Here is a 20,449-nt window from a genome sequence, read left to right as displayed (position 1 = left end):
GTCGTCATCCCGGATTGATGACGCAGCCGATGACGCACAGAGTTGTTTTTTTCGTTTGCAAGAGAAATCTGGATTTCTTGCCAGCTTGGCAACAACAAAGTAGCTCGCTCATTCGCACAAAAGAAAAGGCACGCTGAAATTTTAGCGCAGAACAATCCGCGAGTCTCGAAAAAAGTAACCGCTTTCGTGAAATATATCAACGTAGTCGGCTTGATCCGAATGTTCGAATTTACATTTAAAAAGTAACGTATTCTCGGTGGGGCTTGGGGCACAGTGGGTCGAAGGAAAGGGTAACAGGTGGACTTATTTCACAAGATGATTATAACTTTGTTCAATAACAATCATTTTAAGTAGTCCACAAATATATAGCATGTTATTACAAACAATTTAGTGTTAAATAATTTAGAACTAGTGTGGTTTTGTGGGTGCACGTAATCAAAGTGACATAATTTCAAGTTTCTATGAAATATGTATAATTTCCCTAATGCGAACTGCAGTTCAAAGTTAATCATCATTGCGGACCATGATGAAACTGTGAAAGTGATTTACTGGAACAAAGGTTATTTGTGTTGTACGTGATTATTTCTTATTATATATATATTATATATATATATGTATATATATATACATTTATACTTTTCATATCAAAATGCTCATGCCGATTTATTCGTATTAGTGAGTGCAGGGACCAAAGCGAAACAATAAATGCTTGCAAGTAAGTACGTCGTATGCAAATAATATATTTTTCAATTTCAATTTGATGTCGCCACCCCTATAATTTCACCCCTTTTTGGTTGGATTGGTGTCACGGTACCAGTATAATTCTCGTTTAAATCTTCTTTTCGAGAAACAGATGCAAAGTTGTGGAAAGGGATGGGACGACAAGAGAGTGAGACGGCGTTTGGTTGGTGTTGTTTGTTCAGTTCGCGATTTTTGCATTCGTATTTATCGTCTACTTCATGGGAAGAAGAAGAAATTGAGACGGACGTTGCGTTTCAAAAAGAGCGTTACAATATGAAGAATTCAATCGAAGAGATCGGTGAAAAACGCATACAACCAATGTCCAAAATGCAAGGCTGCATGCACTCTTGCGGTAAAAATATTAGTATTCAAAATTTAATCCCAGAATGGAAATAATCAAAATTTTAAGAATTATATATACTTTACAATTGTATGCAAATCCTAAAACCGTTTTTAAAATATGTACTTATTTTCTGCTAATATTTAATACAATATTTTTGTCTTAAAATTTTATAATAAAAGCCTTTTTAATCTCTAGGGATTCGATTACTATATTACGATAGTAACTATTATTGTGGCCGACATTGTGCGCCTGTGTATCCTCAGACGGATGTCTTTAGTGGGAAATCACCTTGCGCCAGCTGCAACTGCATCGCATGTACAGCCCTGCACCGATGCACTATATCTGCCATATAGTGCTTAGGGGTGGAATAGTGCAGCTGACATATGTATGTAGGAATCTACCTGCGACATAATGCCGCTCGGTGGTTCTTACCTGCTCCTTGAGGATCTCTGATCACTGCCTTCTGTTGCTGTCGTAATTCCTGCGTAGCCCAGTGATCCTCGTTTCGGGACAGCTGCAAAAATCATGGAATCGTCTGCACCGCGAGGTAAACAGCAAGGCAAATGCACATACACACACAAATGAGTAATGATCGCGCACAGGAAGAAATTCAATGATCGATGTGGATCCAAAAGATTGCATTCAGCTCTTCAAAGCTGTTTTGCGGGACAAGTTAGTTAGAGTTTGGGATATACTATGTACTAGAACTAAATCTGAGATTTCTTACTGATATTACGTACTAAAAGATCTGTATCTGGAATATCAGTATGGTACATTATCTGATTTTATACTCGTATATTAAAATGTGGTATTGATAGAAATTCTAACATTATTTATGGCATAATAATTATGCGGTATATACTGCTAGTTTGTAAGACATTTACTCAAAAACTTATCTTAAGACTCACCATCACCACAGAAAATCACAGATAACAACTACGAAAAATGTTGAAGAATTCTTGAATTCAATAATCTTTTGAAACTGTCGGAATTAAAAGTGTTTTAACCTAACTTTTAAAAATTACTTTATCGAAGAGCGGAAGAAAACCGCAAGTGACCAAACCTAGAAGCCACAAAAGATATTTTTGAATTATAGCGATGGTTATACGGGTGATTCCGTCCTCAGTAACCGTACCCAATGCAACGAAATCCAAATTCAAGTTGACTGTACTTTCATTAATTTGATCTTAAAATTATGGATTTTACCAGTTTACTAACCCCATTCTAGTTAACTTATCGCCTCGTTTTATTAGTGCCCAGATTACTACGTAAAATCAAAGAAGCAAAGTTTAAGGGTTGCTGTGGGGATAGTGTTTATACAGCTACGTATTTCAAATTCAGTTGGAATCGGAATTTCAGAGTTCAGCGCAATTTTTTCAAAAATAACGATGCTCTTGCTCTTTCTCTCTCCCCCAACCATTTTGATTTCAAAAAATAACGACGCTCTCTGGTCTACCTCTCCTCTCTCCATTCCGACCGCATTCTTGAGCAACGGGTAAGAGCGAGATAGCGACAGATCGGCGCAGTGAGAGCGAGCGAGAGGGCGCGAGAGAGCGCCGTTGTATTTCTCCGTTCTCTTCGCTTCGTGTTTCTTGCGACCGCGTGGATGGTCACATTTGAAATTCAAACTGCGGAGAAGACGGTCGCGTTCGTTTTGTTTCGCGAGTTCAGTGAGCAGCGTTCGATTTGTTTTAAAATCGCCGCATTTCGTCAGTAAATACCCGCATTGCACATGGCCAAACTAACGAGGTAGTAGTAGCCCTGAGTTTAAACGAGAGTTTAAGTCGAATTTAATCGGAGACTAAACGGCGCGTCGCTAAATGTCAAAACAATTAACAGCCAAGTACAGCCAAGCTAAAGCGGAGTAACGAAATTAGCAAGAAGAAGAAGCATAAGCAGAGAATAAGACGAAGAAAACGTAGCGAGAGCAAGAACTGTGATAAAGTTAAGTGGTAAACACAAGCAAGCATGGATAACAGTAGCGGCCAAAACAGCAGAACGGCGTCATCAGCGGCGTCCACCAGCAAAATAGTCAACTATTCGTCACCAGCCTCGCCAGCAGTCGTCTCCTCAGCATCATCATCCAGCAGCAGCAGCGGCATGAGTAGTAGCCAGGAGGACACCGTACTGGGATTATTTACCCCCAAAAAGGAGTTCCCCAATGCCAAGATGCTGCAGACCATACGGGAGAAGCTGATGACGCCCGGCGGAGCCTGCGACCTTCTGGCTCTGGGTATCGCCGCGGAACCTACGGACCAGCAGCCCGTCAAGCTCATCCAACAGCGTTATCTGATCAGCGCCCAGCCTAGTCACATATCGGCCGCCGTGGCCGCCAAGACGCCCGCCTCGTATCGCCACTTGGTCGATCTCACCGCCTCCAATCTGCGCTGCGTGGACATCTTCACCGGGGAGCAGTTCCTCTGCCGGATTGTAAACGAACCGCTGCATAAGGTGCAACGTGCCTACTTCCAGCTGCAGCAGCGAGACGAGGAGCTGCGCCGAAGCACCATCTATGGCCATCCACTGATCCGACCCGTGCACGATATCATACCGCTGTCCAAGGATCGCACCTACATCCTCATTGCCCCCGTTCCCCAGGAGAGGGACTCCACGGGTGGGGTGACCGGGGTGTACGAGAACTTGCACACCTACATCCGCCACGAGAGGCGACTGTGCGAGACGGAGGCGAGGGCCATATTCCACCAGATCTGTCAGACCGTTCAGGTGTGCCACCGCAATGGGATTATCCTCAGGGACCTCAAGCTCAAGCGGTTCTACTTCATCGACGAGGCCAGGTGAGTTGCGTGTCCAGGTGACACCTTCAAAAAACCCATATACACTTATATACTCCATATATACCAGCGTTATACCAACTCAATTGCATATGGCTAGTCAGTTTATTTTGCAATTCGATGAAAACTCGTTATGAGCGAGAGATCTTGTTTGTGGTCGTGTGCTGGTGGTGCCACAATTGTTGCTCTTGTTATTGGCCCATGTTGTTGTAGTTGCTGTTGTTGTTGTAGTTGCTGTTGTTGTTGTAGTTGTTGTTGTTGTTGGCGCCGTCGTTGTGGGTAACATTGAACATTTAACAAGTGTTGCAATCGAATCACCAATAGGCCAACAACAACAATTATACTGACAAACCGAATGAACGCAAGGCGTACGTATGTATGTACAGCGCAGGGTACAATGGTAGTTTCGTACTAATTAAAAAAAAAATAACCCTTTCCCATTGTCTAATGCAAAGCTTCAGGAATTGGAATAAGATCAACAATTTTAAATCATTTCAAAGATCTTGCAACTGTCTTTTAAATATGTTTTTTATGAAACTATTAAGATGTTGTATATTAAAACTATCGTGTATTAGTTTTTAAACCAAAATAATATGATTCATGTAATATTATTGAATTACTACTTAGTAGGTAACCACTGCCTTATTTTACTGACCCCAACTGTATCTGTGTACATACACACAAGGGCCCCATGTGCCACAGTGATGGTCAAAATGTTGGCCCACTTGTTTTTTCATTACACATTTCGGAAGCTAGAAATTGCCACATTTCAAGAACTGTTCAACAAAGTATTTGCAATATGATTTGGGGTGGGGTCTCATAGTTCTCTTGATTTGTCGATTTCCCGAATTTGAGCTTACAGTGAATGATGAAATATTGACCCCACCCTAACCGTCGATACCCAAAAAGTATTTTCGCATATGTTAATAAACACAACTGTATCGAAAACGCGCTGTCTGTCTCCCGTTCTTATTATCTTCGAAATTTTACTGACATCAGCATGGAGTGACGCGAGTATTTGCTCGATTCGGTATGGCTTTACAATTAGCGCAATATCTGCTGATTTTTTCGTCATTTCGTCGTTCTGTGCCAAGTGCAAAACGGCGGAAGGAAGAAACCCATAGATCTCTACCTATAGTATACCTCTCTTACCTTGGTGAGAAATAAACAACAAGTGTTCAATTCGATTTAAATGCGCTGCGATAACTAGCGCTCATTTCCATTCCCATATTCATTCGAAAAATACTAATCGCTATATACATAGATAAGTGCTGGCTGGGTGTACATACTATAGAGGCGTGTCCATATCCGTAGCCATATCCATATCTACATATATTCAAAGGGGCGGGCGCACACACGCACAACCAAACAACGAGCCGAATTTGTAAGGTCACAGTGCGGTGAATGGCCCTGACTCTGATCTTCTGTATTTTTAAAACATTTATATGCCAGTGCCTCCCATGTACACAAATGCGTATGCTTATGCATGTAAATCTCTGGTTCATACTTTTATTTTGTGTGCTCTCGCCTGTGCATTAATACTTCCAAGGTGTTTGAGCACTTATTCGCCGGCGGTTTTCCGTCTTTCGTTTCGTTTCGTTTCGTTTTTTTTATTTAATTTTATTTTAAGCTCTGTAGCGGGTTAATTTGTGCCAAACGAAAAGAGACAGATCTCCAAGACGCTCTTCAAAGCCCCTCAATATTCCGCATCGAGGTCAGCAGCTGTAACTATTCTCCTCATCTCATCTCCACTTGCTTTCCGTGCACTGTGCACTCAAAAATATTCGTATTAGTTCACATTAAACCTTGATCTTAAAAAGTATCGTTATATATGCTTATTTCCGTCCACACTTACCTTGATCTTAAATATAAGGGTATATATTGGGTAATCACTTGTATCAAATGGGGAATCTAGGCGATCGAGGAAACAAAATCACCTTGATTGTAAGAATTATATATGTGTGTACCTGATCTTAATATTATTTAGAACATTGTTCTTAGGATATATATCTTTTCTATGCGTTAGTTTCTTACGTATTTTTTATCCGCTGCTATCAAGTTGAAGGTAATTGGTTTCTTACAGTGTACACTGTAATTTGTGCCGAGGAGAGGCGCGTTTTCAAAGCTTGTTTTTGTTCAGGGTCAGTTCGAGGTTTTTTGGCCTGCTTTGTGTTTGGCTCTTTGGATGTTTGGATACCAGACCACGGCGACCGTGTGTTTGTATACCACTCGGTTCGCTATCGGCGGAATACCCAATGTGGTAGTGGTGTTCGTGTCCCAGCAGAAGCGCCGTTGCAGCAACAAGTTGCGATACGTCACTTTACCTCACCTTACTACTCACTCAGCTCACGCAGCTGACTCTCTTTGGCTCTATGCGCGGTGCGCTGTGCTTGCTGGCGTTTTCGTTACTTTTTTACTTTTTGCATTCGAATGTGGGCCAATGTCAATGGAGTGGCCCAATGGAGGGGGAGTGGAGTGCAGGGGCGGAGGCAGAGTCGACGGCGGCGGCACTCACTCATTGGTGTCGGGGGTCGCAAGCTGCACTTTCGTCACCAATTCAAGTCAGCTCAGCGCCCAACTCAGCTTACAATATGCTCTCTCGGCCAATTTGCCTTTTGACTTGTCAATACGCCAACGCCAAAGACAACTACAACTGAAACTGAAGCTCCGTGTCTGATCGATTCAAGTCTCTTCGATATTGCGCTAGCTAATGGCCCCACAAAATCGGGGGTTATGCAAGTCGCAGGGATTGCACATGATGTAGAGCTCTATACTGGGTCTGATTTACGGCTATATTTGCGATCAGAATAATGGCAGTGCCAATTCAAGGGGTTGACACACAACCTCTACTCTACTCTTTTTAGGCAACACAAATTTGCAAAATATCTAAACAGATACTAGTAAAAACGTGTTCAAAATATTAGTTTAACCTTTGAAGCATAAGAAGTACAGAAAGATTGTTCGTTTTTTTTTTTCTAAGTTACACATAATATTGGTAGCCTTATTTAGCAAATTATTTATTTGATTTCGTTCTTTGCTAATTACAGAACCAAACTGCAGTATGAATCACTGGAAGGCTCAATGATCCTCGAAGGTGAGGACGATACTCTGACCGACAAGATCGGTTGTCCACTCTACACTGCTCCGGAACTACTGTGCCCCCAGCCAACTTACAAGGGCAAACCGGCGGACATGTGGTCGCTGGGCGTGATCCTGTACACCATGTTGGTGGGTCAGTATCCGTTTTACGAGAAGGCCAACTGCAACCTTATCACCGTCATACGACACGGAAATGTCCAGATACCCATGACGCTATCCAAATCGGTGCGATGGCTGTTGCTTTCGCTGCTGCGGAAGGATTTCACGGAACGCATGACCGCCAGCCACATCTTCCTGACACCGTGGCTGCGAGAGCAACGCCCCTTCCACATGTACCTACCTGTCAACGTGGAGGTGGCCGACGACTGGAGCGATGCGGAGGAGGAGGACGGAGGCACTGCCACCGATGCGATGGATGAGAACGAGGGAGGACTCTGCCCCTTGGGTGACAAGCACGAGTACGAGGACATTGGCGTGGAGCCACTGGATTATACTCGCTCCACGCTTCAAATGGCTCAGAATGTTAATGGACTGTCCACGGAACCCGAACCCGATACGGATGTGGACATGGGCTGATTGGAGCTCGTAAAGTCACCCACGGGTTGCATTCTGGGACACGCTGGCGCGTTGGCTGCATCCGGCTGAATGCTGGCTGAATAGCCGCCGGGACTGGACATATCGGATGATATGACATTGTGGACATCCTGGCCCTCCTGGATGCGCCGACTCCGGCTGCGTTCCACGTCGTCTTCCTGCAGGTGGTACTGCCAACAAAGACTTAAAGCCTCGCTTAGACACTCTTAGACACACAAGAACTCACTGCCTTCCAATCGCGCAGCGGCCCCGATTCGTTTAAGAATCACGCCGCTACGCAGCCTCCTCTCTGCAACCGATTCTTCCTAAAACCTACCTATGTACAATAAATTTAACATTTTAATTTTTTTGCAAACTGTTGATCTTTTCAAAGGACAGTCGCCCTGATTCGTTTTTGGGCTTTAAAACACACATTAGTTTCCATGTTAAAAAATGCAACATATGCAAATTGTTATTTATTATTTAATACTTCTGTATTACGCTTTGTCTACTATTAAAATCTTGTAAGTGAAAATTGCTAAAAAAAAAAAAAAAAAAAACAATACATTGAAATTTGATCTCACCAAGAATAATTCAAACTGTTTTTTTTTAAGGCTATGGGAGAAATAAGGCGGTAAATAAATTGACACGCAAATTTCGGGATTGTAAATATGGATTAATGTAATCAGTCAACCAAATTATTAGGTCAACGTTAATGTTGATATGTTTTATATAGATTCACTAGAAGCGGAAAGCAACAAAGAAGAAAACAATGAGTCAGGGGAAAACAAGATTTTATGATTCTGGATGCGTCATATTGTTTACTAGTATAACAGTCAACATTTGATTAGGATCAGAAAAATATTTTTCCATAAATATGAGCACAAACTGTCCATTCTATTTTGTTTTTCAGGCCTAATCTATTTTCTTCGTGAAGGAGATAAACGAATAGTTCACGCCTCTATAATATGGCAAATAATCGAGAATTCTCTCGAGAGACGAAAACCAACGTATAAGTTAGTGTCGTCTGAGAGATTCCCCATCACCGAGTAGATTCCCAAGTTGATAATGCACCAAGTGACTGAAAATTATCAGGTGGGCGAACGTGACTTTGGCTACGGAAATATTTGTGACTTTGCTCCACAATAAAAATTAACTTATATTCTGAATAGCTGCGAATGCGGAGGTCCCACGACTGTCATCTGATGTGTCGACGTGACGGGGACTTTCGCGTGTATACCACCTATAAGTAAGCTCCCCGATTTTTGGCTCTGTGTGCGCCGTGCTCGTTAGTTTTTACCTGTGGTCGAGCACTTTGTTCAGATTATGAAATTGCCAGAACGCCGAGCGAACAAGAACTGCGCAAAACGCGAAAACTGCTGACGACTACGTCACCTACAGATTGCGGCTATCAATTTTTTGGAGCTCAGTGCCACGCATGATCTTATACTAGACTCGCTAGATCGGTCTGGAACCGACTGGGATATACCCATTGGAACATATGTAACTATATTGGAGAGGTATTCAGATCTCATGCTTTTGTAGCACATTACATTGTATTATCTTTCTAATTAGTTTTTTTAAAACATTTATTTATTATCTATGAAAAATATATAATGACCTACAATCAATATATAGTCTTATGATTTAAGGAACTTTGTATTTCGTTCACAATAAGGATCCGGGCTTCTCTAAAATACATAATATCTAGGAATCTATTTTAAGATGGGTACTCAAAGTTTCGAGATCTTGAAAGGGTAAAGCGCATTGTCATGTGTAGTTTGATAAGAATTTTAGAACGGAACGAACGCTCCAGAACTTTTCGCATTCCTTACCTAAACCTAACCTAAAAGTTACAATTCTTATATTGGGGTCACTTTACCGAAAAAGTATGTTAAATGGAAAGTACAAAGGTTTACTAGATAAGTGCCTAGCTCTGTTACAAATTCACTTTTAAGGTTATAAAACCTTAAGTACCTTGACAACCATAAAGTAGACCTGAACAGTGACAGGTACGCTGCTTTCCCTGACCCAAAAATGGTCGTTACTTTTTTCTTTGTTATGGCTCTGGTTCTATTCTCAAGATTTTTCGTAAATTTTTTTTCTTTGGTTTGTCATTAAAAGATAATGTTATGTTTTTTTATTTAAGTAGCTAACAGATAATGCGAAATACTTAACCTTAACAATCATTCAATGTGTTTCTTCCTGAATCACTGCAGAAGTCATAAAACTTTATGCACCATTTTGCGGTATCTAAAAAGTCGCAAATAAATGCCGAGCAAGATACGAGATACTTTCAAGACAGATCCGACAGTTTGTGCGCTATTTCAAGTCAATCAAATGCTCAGTTAAGGTATTTAGCACAAAAATCTCGGCAGTTTCGTGCCTAATTGCGGAAACAGTGTTCTAAATAACTTTAGATTGCTGCAATTGTATGAGACCGTGGTCGTACGCACGCCGCATATTTATGTGCGTAAAATTGTATACTTCAGACTTTTGTCCCCAAAATGTGCAGTTCCTGTCTATTTCGTATTTGGTATTTCAGTCGGCTTACATCTATCGTGAGTAATCTTTCTAGAATCAACCTTACATACTATGTTATCAAATGATAAAAACTCATTCGCCAAAGTTGTCATTTATCGCCATGGTTCCCCGAATGGTTAGCCTTGATGCTTAACCTTCAACACAAGCTAAATGTATAAATTAGTTAACCATTTTTCGTGAAATGTATTTTCTTGTATTGCCTTGACACAGCTGGTGGATAAAGTAAACCATTAAAAAGCCAAAGCTCAGATAGTACATTTTAAAAGCTTTGAGAATTAAGAGGGGTGCATTAAAAAAAAATTATATAAGAATTTTGTTCATGTAAACACAAACTTCAAATAATTAAATTTTTTTTTATAAAATTATCGTTATGAAAAGCGTTTTTTAATCAGGTTACTCGATAAATAACACTTTTTTTCTATTGTTTAAATACTGTTTTCGAAAGTAGATTAAATTAACGAGCCCTCCATTGTTCTTTAAATTTCACAATTTCAGGTAAAGTTACGTTATATTTTCCATAATGACACATAAGTGTACACTGTGCACTGTTTATTATACCTTAAAAAAATCATCATAAGTAATGATTATTTGGTATAATCAAATTGGCCGTGATCTATATATTATATACACTATAACAAAACATACATTTGATATCCTATGAATATTATATAAACACTATGAAAGACCACACTTTTGAATTTTCTTGTTAACTGCTGTCAAACTTAACGGAAATTTCGCAGTGTTGCAAAGGTACCGCTAAAAGAGGATTAATCGATATACAATTATCGCGTTTTGCTTGGAAATCGACGGGATGCAAGCTAAATTCATGAAATAGTGGCGAAAGATATGATGGATGGATCCCGCATGAGTTTGAAGGATCTGACCATCGACTGCCTGCTTTGCATATTCGATTATTGCTCGGAGGGGGATCTACTGTGCCTGTGCCGGGCGGACCCGGCTCTGGAGTATATTATTGACGCCCACTACTTTAACCCACTGGCCTACGATCTGTTGCTCTGTGGCCACCGGAATAACCCAAGGATCGAGCAGAGGTTGGCGAATGAATTCGGATTTATTATTCGAATTATCTCAAGATAATCTGCTGCCTTGGTAATCTTTTAGAAACCGAACACGCCTGAAAAACCATGAACGCATCGAGGTGTCGAAGAACTGGGTTAGTGGCACCTATTTCGAACGCCCCTACTTCCACCATGCCCAGATGTTCCCCACCAAATTGTGCCTGGAGGCCGACTTTCTGTACATTACACATGCGGGCTATTTGCGCAAGTACCGACGGTCCAGCTGTGATGCATTGCATCGTCGCTTTGACGCGGAGATCTGTACGTCCACACAGACCGACATCTCTGATTTCGTCAAAAAGAATGAAACCATATTCGCGGGACGGGTTTGCGGATCGTGCTTTCACTACGATAGTGATAGCTGGAGTATGACGGAGCAGAGGATGCATCCGGCCAACGAGTACTTATACTGCGTAGACTTTGTCAAGGATCTTTACGCAACCAGCACAGATCACGGCTGCAGACTCTGGCAGCGTGCGCAGGAATTTGGAATGACGCATTTTGATCAGGTGATGAATTTGCCGCACGCCTTTAGGTCCCTGGAACTAAGTTCGGATGGCCAGTGGCTATATGGAGGACTCTACACTGACGACGGTCGCCGGGCTTTGAGGGCCGTCCACGTAGAAAGGTAACCTAACCCGAGCAAAGCTAAAATAATTTTTGTTATTAACAATCTCAAATAATTTATTGAACAGTGGCGAGGAATTGGTTTTCAGTTCCAACACAAGGTCCATTTACGACCTGAAAATGAAAGATGACCAGGTAATTTTTACGGCCAACTTCGACACGACGTTTCGGATGTTTGACCGACGCATAGATCGTGATGTAACTATTTGGGAGGATCCGTTCGACTCCTCCTTTTACTCCTTGGAATACGATGGGCTGTATGCGGTGCTGGTCGGCACCAACAGGCATGCACGGGTGAACCTTTACGATATAAGAATGAAGAAGTACGTACAATTATACTTTCCGGGAAGGACGCGGCAGCACAACGGCTTGTCGCCAGTGTACAGCCTCGCCTGTGATAGCCAATATATGTTTGTGGCCACCGATCACAATCTACGTGTCTTTGACTTTAAGGCAAGCTGTGGGGTTCGGAGAGACTACAGCAACATTAATGTACTAACGAAGTGATAATTATGAATATTTTATCACCACACTAAGGTGTAATATTAAATATATGCCAAACGTAAAACATTCATTATTTTGTAGAAACAAATTGGGCCGTTTTACCCGTACAAATACGCATTGAAGATGTCTTCCGAGTTCCCGTAAGGCCTATTATTAGTTCTTATCAGAACAACTTGTGTGTCTAGTTTATTACGGAATTGGTTCAGAATAACACGAAGCTTAACAATAATTGTATAAGTAGGCAAAGGTAAAGTGTATTAATTTGATACAAGAACATAATTTAATATTAACGTCTTTTTTTAAAATGCATCATTCCATCATTGGGTAAAACAAGTTTTATTGACCTGCCGACAAATTGGATCCTATAATAACATGACCACAAACTTATATTCTAAAAAGAAAACTTTTAACATCCACTTAAAGCATGTACAAAAACGTTAAGATAATAACTTAAAAGAATGCATGAATATTGTCAAAGGACAAGGGCAATATATACCTGCTCTTTATTTTGTTGCGCGCCAGACTATTTTCCATTGCGTTTCTGTTGTCAAGTATTTGTAATACTTTTCCGAGAGCTAACATCTATCACTGTAGAATAGTAACTAAAATCTACCGAAACTGACGAAGATAGCATGGTGGTAACATGGTACAATGTTACGCGGAGCAAAAATTAGGACATCAATTTTGGTTCGGCATTTGATCGGGCCAAAATTCGTTGCTTTCCAGCAGGCACTTTATCCGTACAGTAATTTCATGCATTTACAATTTGTGCGTCCTCAAGTTACAACTAAAGCCGAGAAAGAATTACGATAAATACCGAGATAAACTGCAAATGATCAAAGTCATTGCCATTGCCTTATTGTTCTTAAGTCTACTGTACATGCACTACAATCGGCTGGCGCACGTTGGGTGCCCTCGGGAGGAACATGTGGTTATAGCGACTATCTAGTGGAGTGTTTGCTTGTTGGCGCTTTTTCTGGTGGCTCGTCCGCCGAAGAAGACGTCGGTGCTACTTCGCTTTCATCCGATGCTGTGTGGATTGGATGCTCTACCCCGTCGTTAAGGGCGGCTGCCAGCTCGCCGTTGAACTGGAGCAGGCAACCCAGAGCACCAAAGTACCCCTCGTGCTCCAGGAAAAGACCCTTCATTGTGCCATTGGACCAGAACTCCATTGCGTACGCCAGCAGCTTCATGGAAATGGGGTTTACTCGCAGAAAGTTGCCCACAAAGACGACCTGAAATGGTTTTGGAGGGGTTAGCTTAATTTATGAGGATATTTAACAAAAATTTGTTCTTGCCCTATCGATCTTCTCATTTAGCGCGCACATCCTTGCTATGGAGCCGATATTATTTGTTATGGTGACCAGAGTGGCGTTGGCCAAATCCTCGCGTGATACTGAAACCCGTTTGTCGTTGAGGTGCATCTGGCCAAAGCTGGAAGATAGAAATTTGGTAACTGGTACATGGGCTTTAATCTCTGGGTTTTCTACCTTGACGCCACCAAATCGCCGGGGAGACCAAAGCGGTTATAATCGCCGCCATAAATGTCCTTAACTAATTTGTCCACCTTCCTATTGTCACCCTTGGTAGCGAGTTGAATAGCCTCTTCGAAGGATGTGCAGCCGGTGAGTAGACAACACAGACCGAGGAATGTACCGCCGCCCAAGCTGAAAGATACGTTTTATTTAGAATCGTTGCAATAATTCGTAATTTCATGAAAAGCAGTCTTACCTTGTTCCCGAAATGCGCTTGTAGTTGTCGGGACCATAGACCGCCAGGATGGAGACTCCGGATCCGACGTTCACCAGAATAAACGGAAACGGTTGGGAGAAATTGAACTGTTTTTTTTCGCTTTTTCTACAAAATGTTTGGTAAAGTAACATTGTTAGAAACTCTCTGAAGCCATCACTTACAATACACTTACAGAATGTCACGTGCGTTTTCGTAGTAGTAGCATTCCGTGCGATTGTGCAGATCGGCGAAGAGAATGCCCTTGATGAGCGTGTCCAGTTCATCGAATTTTGCCAGTTTCATGTTGACCTGGTCGCGGAAATCCTGCTCAAACTTAAAGGCTCCACCGCCGGTGGCACAAACCGTTGTCACCAGCTCGGCCATGCCCTTCTGCTTGGCCAGCGATAGGAAGTTGCCCATGTCCGTGGTCTGGAAGCGAATGAAATGCAAGGAGCCACGTCTTTTGCGTATCTCGACATTGTCCATCTACAAGACAATAGGGATTATAAAAATATTGTAGTGCGCAATTATATATAAACTATTTTATAAATAGTATGATTCCTTTCATGTTCGATTTTTTATAAAGGCCCTACAAGTTCCCTCTCTATCGTATTCTAGGCGGAAAAGTGAAATGAGCTACGTAAATATGAAAATTAGACTTCTGAACCTATTACAAAACTGAAATGAAAAGTACAAAAGTCAATGTTCACATCGCGAAAGTGCTGTCCAAACTGTTAGTAGGTTATTTTACTAGGTGTATTTATACGTTCGCCATTAATTTAAGCTATCCAAAGTCTAGGTGAAAGGGTAATTTGTACAAAATTGAAAATTAAACCTGCAACAGTGAGCGTCTGTAAATTGCCATAGTTCTTTAGAAAGTGTGTAACTTTTGGCCTCAGTCATTGAATAGTAAACTATTCTGGCGTGGGGTATTTGAGCCGAGGTTTTAAATAAACAATTAATTTAACAGCAATTAATTTTAAGAATTTTTATCAAATACGGTATGGTTTGACTTCATTTTAAGCCTGCCAATGATACATTTTGCAATATCCTTTCTTAGGAATGCATTTACTACAGTTCAAACGTAGTAAAAGAATTAACAAGAAATTAAACCATCTCGACAGTGAATCACTGGGTTTTAAAGGTAAACAAAGGAATCTCATTAGTGCGAGATAAGCGTGTGGTACACCGAAAACAAAAACAGAATATCAATTTGCTGCAAGCTTTCCTGGTGATATCAAGACTGAGTCGCTAAATGTCTAATCAAGCACTCGCAACTCGGTTAGGGCTCAGATTAAGCACATCAATGAACTAATCTACCAGCACGCTTTTGCTTTCTGTGTAGGCGTGTGTACGAGAGTGAAGGTCACAGCAGAGGCACTCACACTCTCACACTCGAAAACCCTGGCACCCGAGCTCATTTGAAATCACCAGACGACCCGTTCCGACCCGCACAAGATGACTTGTTGACTGGACGGGCAATATCGCGGATCGGGGCGCTGGAATTGATAATATTTTAGGTGATAATACCGATGCTAATGGCCCGCGTCATACTGCTTTGTTACAAAATCGCACATCCACATTCCACAGAGCCGATTATACATTTCTTTAGGACGCTCATCTCACCTGTAGGTGCGTATCACGATGTCCGGTTTTGCCGTACGCCGAGTTTTTGGTCAAGTAGCGTCGGATATTCCGCAAAATGCCAGCCTCGCGATCCTGCTCATCCGGCGTTATGTCCTTGGGCTCGAAGTAGACCAGCTTGGTGAGGGTTCCGCCAATGTCCATTCCAAACCATGGCATCGCTATAATGGTAGAGAATAGATCATAAGGTATGTTTGCAAGCCGACAAAAAGAAATTTTGCTTCGCGAAGTTGTCCGTAGTTTCTAAGTTCCTATATAAACATGACCCACCCACATCTATTAAAGAAATAACAGCAATAACCGAAGGGTCTTTTTTGGAGGCCCACTTGTGGCACAAACATGTTATGAGCGAGGCTGTCTTTTATTTTACTGCCTATAAAAGATGTGTTGTTATTATTTCAACTGTCAAATTTTGCTTAGTTCCTTATGTTCCAAATGTATGGCATTGCAACACTTAATCACATATCTGACTCACTTGTAATCAAACCTGTCTGAGAAGCAACTGAGACAAACATGTTCGGGAGGTTTGTGATACAGATTCAATGGCAAAGCAACAAGTTTCAAAACATTACAAGAGCAAAAAGAAATCCAACGCCAATACTGCTAACTAAATGTTTGAAAGCGGTTCATGCTCATGGTGTCAAGATCAAATTGGCGCCAAACTGTGTCACACTGCTGGTTGCTAAAGGTTGCCTTATCGAGGGTACTTCACAAAATATACTTATCGGATACAGTGGATATCGCCTAAAAGTAACAAGGAAAAAACCGATTGTTAGCTGCTCTAAATTTAATAAAAATACTCTAGCAGACAAACTCAATGCATCTTGCTACCTTATAAACTGCAACACTATATTTTCTTATGAACTTTGTAGAGTTGCAGTGATATAAAGGTGAAGTTAAGATCTTACATTTTCAATGCATTAGACATTTAGACATAAGTCTAAATATATTTTTGTGGCGATTTGGAATGAGGAAACTGTATTTTCTACCACCAGCCGGTTTTCATATTTTAATAATTTAAAGGTGTCCCCGTATAGGCGATGTCTTCGCTCGAAATTGGACTTTGGAAATGCACGCACCGCTCTTGATGATGAGATCAAAGATCGATGTAAAATGTAGAGCCTCCGGCATTGTGTAACCCTTGGAGTTGTGGCGCTGCTGGTTTATTCCGCTCGACTATAGAATCGGCTGCACATAACACCGTCGTGTAATCACTGGTAAACGCGTTTTATTTTTATTTGACTTTCCACTCAGCCCAGCCCAGAGACCCGGACAACGCGTATTTCGAGGTGTACAATGTTCCACGGAACCACGGAGCTTTCGATTCGTTTCGTTTCGGGGTGTCTATAACTTTGGGTTCATTACGAGCACAGCGCGCTTGTATACTACGTAGATTGCCTAAACCGGAAACATTTCACTCGGACGCCACAACCGCAGGCAAGTGCGACACGTCGATGGCTCCAACTGACTGACTGGCTGCCGGATAATATATTAGCCGTAAACAGCTGAACACTGGCGAAATGGGGAATCGACTCGCAATGAACGCATGTGCGCCGCACTCGGGTAAACACACCTTCTTTCTTATCTGCCCTCCGGGAACGGCACGCAGCTTATCGGGCTCTGGTATTGTTAGAATTGACCAGGAAATTGACCATTTGGCGGGCTCCGACCCATTACAATACAGGTGTGCAATTCAGTCAAATTCATCCAATCTTCACATGTCGATCAGAAAATCGCGATGTCCCCCGGTACGTTTATCTAATCAGTCATTTAACCTGTACTCTATTTTTGCATACACTACTCAGAATTGAACAATCTGAACTATAAACTAGATGAAGTCAAAAGGCCGGTGGTTTTTATCGTCACGTCAAGTACTTTATATAATCCCGAAAAATTAACATTTTTATTTCTTACGAACGAAGGGCAAATACTAAATAACCAAATTTGGGTTCATTGGACGATACACTACCTAATGACATTATGTATGGCATTATTTCAGTTTAAAGTGTGGCTTTAAGAAAAATTCAAGTACAATGTTTTTATTTTTAATTTGCTTCGGTTTTAGAACTCAATTCAATGCATATAATTGCCTGGATCTGGTTAAGGACTAATTCTTAGTTAAGGACTAAGGCGCGCTTTTGAAAAAGGGGAATGGATTTGGTCAAAATGTTATCTGATTTGGAGCACTGATATATTGGTGCCTCCCAAAACCTGAACTTATGTATATCCACTGACTTACACATGAGCTCATCGCCTTGGGGAATTTGGATGGCGGGAAACGGTGCTTCGGTGCAGGAGGAGGAGGAGCAGTAGCTGTGGCACCTGCTGCGCTCGAAATACGCTGGTTCCGCCAAATCAATGGGATCTCCGCTGCTATCCGAGGCCGTTGGGATGGACTTGCTCTTGGAGCCCAGAGCTGAGCGCCACGAAGCGCGCCATGAGTTTCGTTTTGCTGAGATCACAGGTGAGGTTGGCGGACTGGGGCTGGTCGGTTTCTTATCGTTATGCAACTTGAATATTTTCAAATTGAATGAGTATTTTGAGTTGCGCGTGGGGACTTTCATTTTATTTGCTTGATTATTTTTCAGCTTAGCGTTTTGCTGACACACAACGGATTTACAAGTTCAGAAGCGGGCACTTATCACAGTCGGGTTGGATTGGTGTGGAGCGGAGTGGAGTCTATTGGGTTTGGACCATTGGCCACGAAAGCCGTACAAGATGTTTGTTTGCTCAATTCATAGGTTTCTAAATGGCGCTGGCGACAACTGGTGATCGCGCGATGCGATGCGATCCGATCCCATCCGTTGTTGACCGTTCGAAAACAGACGTGAAACGCGTTTGAATGAAATTTTACTGCCCGAAGCGGCGACAGCAGCAGCAACGGCAGCGCTGCGGCTTTCGCATATGTATAAGCTCCAGACGAACTGAGCGCCATGTGTAGTGGGTACATACCCATGGAGGGACACACACACATATATAGCCTCGCCGTATTAAAGAGCGAGCCGAACCGAACTTAATCATTACGAAAACACATTGAAAACACGGCCAGAGCAGCGTCGACCCAGTGCGAACCCTTACACGTCTGTGGATCGCCATTACGTCGGTCCGCTTTTGCATTTTCCTCGGCGACTGACCCCTGGGTAACTTGGTAAAATTCCCAGCCAATGCATAGTCAATCATCTGGCCATTCATGGGCGAACCTGTGGCGTGCGGCACTACACTCTCTCTGCAGGCGCAGTAGGCGTGATAAGAGCGTGCAGAACCCTGATAACACGGTCACAAATGGTTCAAATTCCAAGCGGAGAAACCTCCCGAAAAAGCTATGGTCCGATGAGAGCCGAGATGGCAATCATTCATACACCGGCTTTTGGGGAAAACTACTAGCCATTCCGCAAGTGTAGACACTGATTTCCATTATAACTTAATTGGCCAAATGTGTTTCGCGGATTACAAGTTAATCTTATCATTCATTGTGTTGCGTACCCACAAAGCATGAAATCTGGCCTAGCGATACTAGTTGGGTATTACGATGCACTGGTTTTGTGTAAATAGCTCACAGTCATTATTAAGTTAGTCATGTCTGTGACAGACCAGAAAATATTATCGCATATGCATGCTTTTGCTCAACAGGCAGATTTCGCGCCAGTAAAGAAGTGGTCAAGATAAAGAAATAAACTAAGTGCATAAACCCTCACCCTTGCTCACAATAATAGTAGTAAGAAAAACTTCAAAAGCGAACTTGGAATATGCACTTTTTTTTCTAGTCAAAGAACTCATAGAGAATGAGAAAAATTTTCATTGAAGAAGCAACACTTTTATTTAAACTATAATTTAGCTTCATTAAAATTATAGCTACGGGTTTTAGTTATTTATCCCGCCAAATAAACATCGCTAAAAGTCTTAATTCGGGTTTTAGCTCTCAGTCATCATGTGATTACTTTCTAATCACTGTTTATGTTTATCTCGAATCCGCAAATGTGTCTACTAAACATTGGTTTAGAAAGTTTTTAAACAATCATCCAATATTTGATATCAAATCAAACTATTTAATAGTTATATATATTTCTGTATAAATCAGTAAACTTAGTTCGTTTTTAAAAACGCTATCTTTTTATAAACTCCTAAATAAAATAAAAAATAAAATATACTCCCGAAGTTTTCCCAAAATCTAGTTGTCTTTAAAAATTAGTGGTGAACTAAATATCCTTCTGCATCACTGTTGGTATTTGCCAGACGCAGATGCAACCTTCCAGAATCTTTCGAAATCACCACTTACCCCTCGCCAGCTGATTGCGCAGGTTAATCTGTTCGTCCTCCGTCATGATGAATTGCAAGACTCAATTGGACGGAGTCGGTGCACCGCAGAACAATGGACTACTCAGAGAATCGCACGCACGCCAAGATGCTCCGGCAGATGTTGCAATCGCGGTTCTTCCAGGGGCAGCGAGGCAATCTGGGCGGGAAATCAGACGGGTGGACCGTGGCGAAAGAGGCCAAGAAAGTGATTTAGGGACTGGGATGTGCTGCTCTTCTCATCGATGATGCGGAGTCCTTGGGCGACTAAGTTAGCTCTGTGTTTCGTGCATTCCCAGAGTCCTTTTGAACGGTGCAGTACTCTCCAGTGCCAAGGCGAGCCGTTACGAATTCAACGCACACTCAACAAAAGCTTTAAAACAAAATTTTCGTCAGAAGTTTTTAATCTAGTAGCCTGATTGGAACAGCTGATTTGGGATGGGGAGAAAGTTAATCGATATCCAGTCTATCGAAGAGCG

General features: G+C 41.8%; 4 protein-coding genes across 7 annotated transcripts; 3 read left to right on the top strand and 1 right to left on the bottom strand.

The window, feature by feature from the left end:
- Positions 1-134: 134 nt before the first annotated feature.
- LOC122617611 lies at positions 135-1,843 on the top strand. Of its 2 annotated transcripts, none has more exons than XR_006325955.1 (3): positions 135-571; positions 677-715; positions 854-1,275. XR_006325955.1 is itself a non-coding variant. In XM_043793536.1 (3 exons), exons 1-3 carry the CDS (start codon positions 706-708, stop codon positions 1,435-1,437), a joined length of 408 nt encoding a protein of 135 aa, XP_043649471.1. In that variant the 5' UTR covers positions 135-705; the 3' UTR covers positions 1,438-1,843. The 2 variants fall into 2 exon arrangements, 1 of the variants encoding a protein (XP_043649471.1); XM_043793536.1 differs by adding an exon at positions 1,280-1,843 and having other exon boundaries at positions 135-715; positions 854-1,093.
- Positions 1,844-2,697: 854 nt separating this feature from the next.
- Positions 2,698-8,066, top strand: LOC122615805 (tribbles). Its single transcript, XM_043790932.1, has 2 exons — positions 2,698-3,879; positions 6,924-8,066. The coding sequence occupies exons 1-2, from the start codon at positions 3,053-3,055 to the stop codon at positions 7,549-7,551; spliced, it is 1,455 nt and encodes a 484-aa protein (XP_043646867.1). The 5' UTR covers positions 2,698-3,052; the 3' UTR covers positions 7,552-8,066.
- A 2,625-nt stretch (positions 8,067-10,691) lies between these two features.
- On the top strand, positions 10,692-12,372 carry LOC122616156 (F-box/WD repeat-containing protein 4). The gene is made up of 3 exons (XM_043791493.1): positions 10,692-11,144; positions 11,215-11,799; positions 11,867-12,372. Exons 1-3 carry the CDS (start codon positions 10,939-10,941, stop codon positions 12,303-12,305), a joined length of 1,230 nt encoding a protein of 409 aa, XP_043647428.1. The 5' UTR covers positions 10,692-10,938; the 3' UTR covers positions 12,306-12,372.
- Positions 12,373-12,614: 242 nt separating this feature from the next.
- Positions 12,615-20,398, bottom strand: LOC122616155 (pantothenate kinase 3). Of its 3 annotated transcripts, none has more exons than XM_043791492.1 (7): positions 19,954-20,398; positions 15,660-15,838; positions 14,227-14,519; positions 14,034-14,159; positions 13,793-13,969; positions 13,601-13,736; positions 12,615-13,537 (listed from the first exon to the last, which is right to left on the bottom strand). In XM_043791492.1, exons 1-7 carry the CDS (start codon positions 19,997-19,999, stop codon positions 13,244-13,246), a joined length of 1,251 nt encoding a protein of 416 aa, XP_043647427.1. In that variant the 5' UTR covers positions 20,000-20,398; the 3' UTR covers positions 12,615-13,243. The 3 variants fall into 3 exon arrangements, with proteins under 3 accessions (XP_043647427.1, XP_043647425.1, XP_043647426.1); XM_043791490.1 differs by lacking the exon at positions 19,954-20,398 and adding an exon at positions 17,917-18,513; XM_043791491.1 differs by lacking the exon at positions 19,954-20,398 and adding an exon at positions 16,757-17,139.
- Between the last annotated feature and the right edge of the window lie 51 nt (positions 20,399-20,449).

Source organism: Drosophila teissieri, chromosome 3L (assembly GCF_016746235.2).
Source record: "Drosophila teissieri strain GT53w chromosome 3L, Prin_Dtei_1.1, whole genome shotgun sequence".
Taxonomy (NCBI): Eukaryota; Metazoa; Arthropoda; class Insecta; order Diptera; family Drosophilidae; genus Drosophila; species Drosophila teissieri.
Note: the sequence above shows the minus strand (reverse complement) of the source record. Positions and strands in the feature narration are given on the sequence as shown.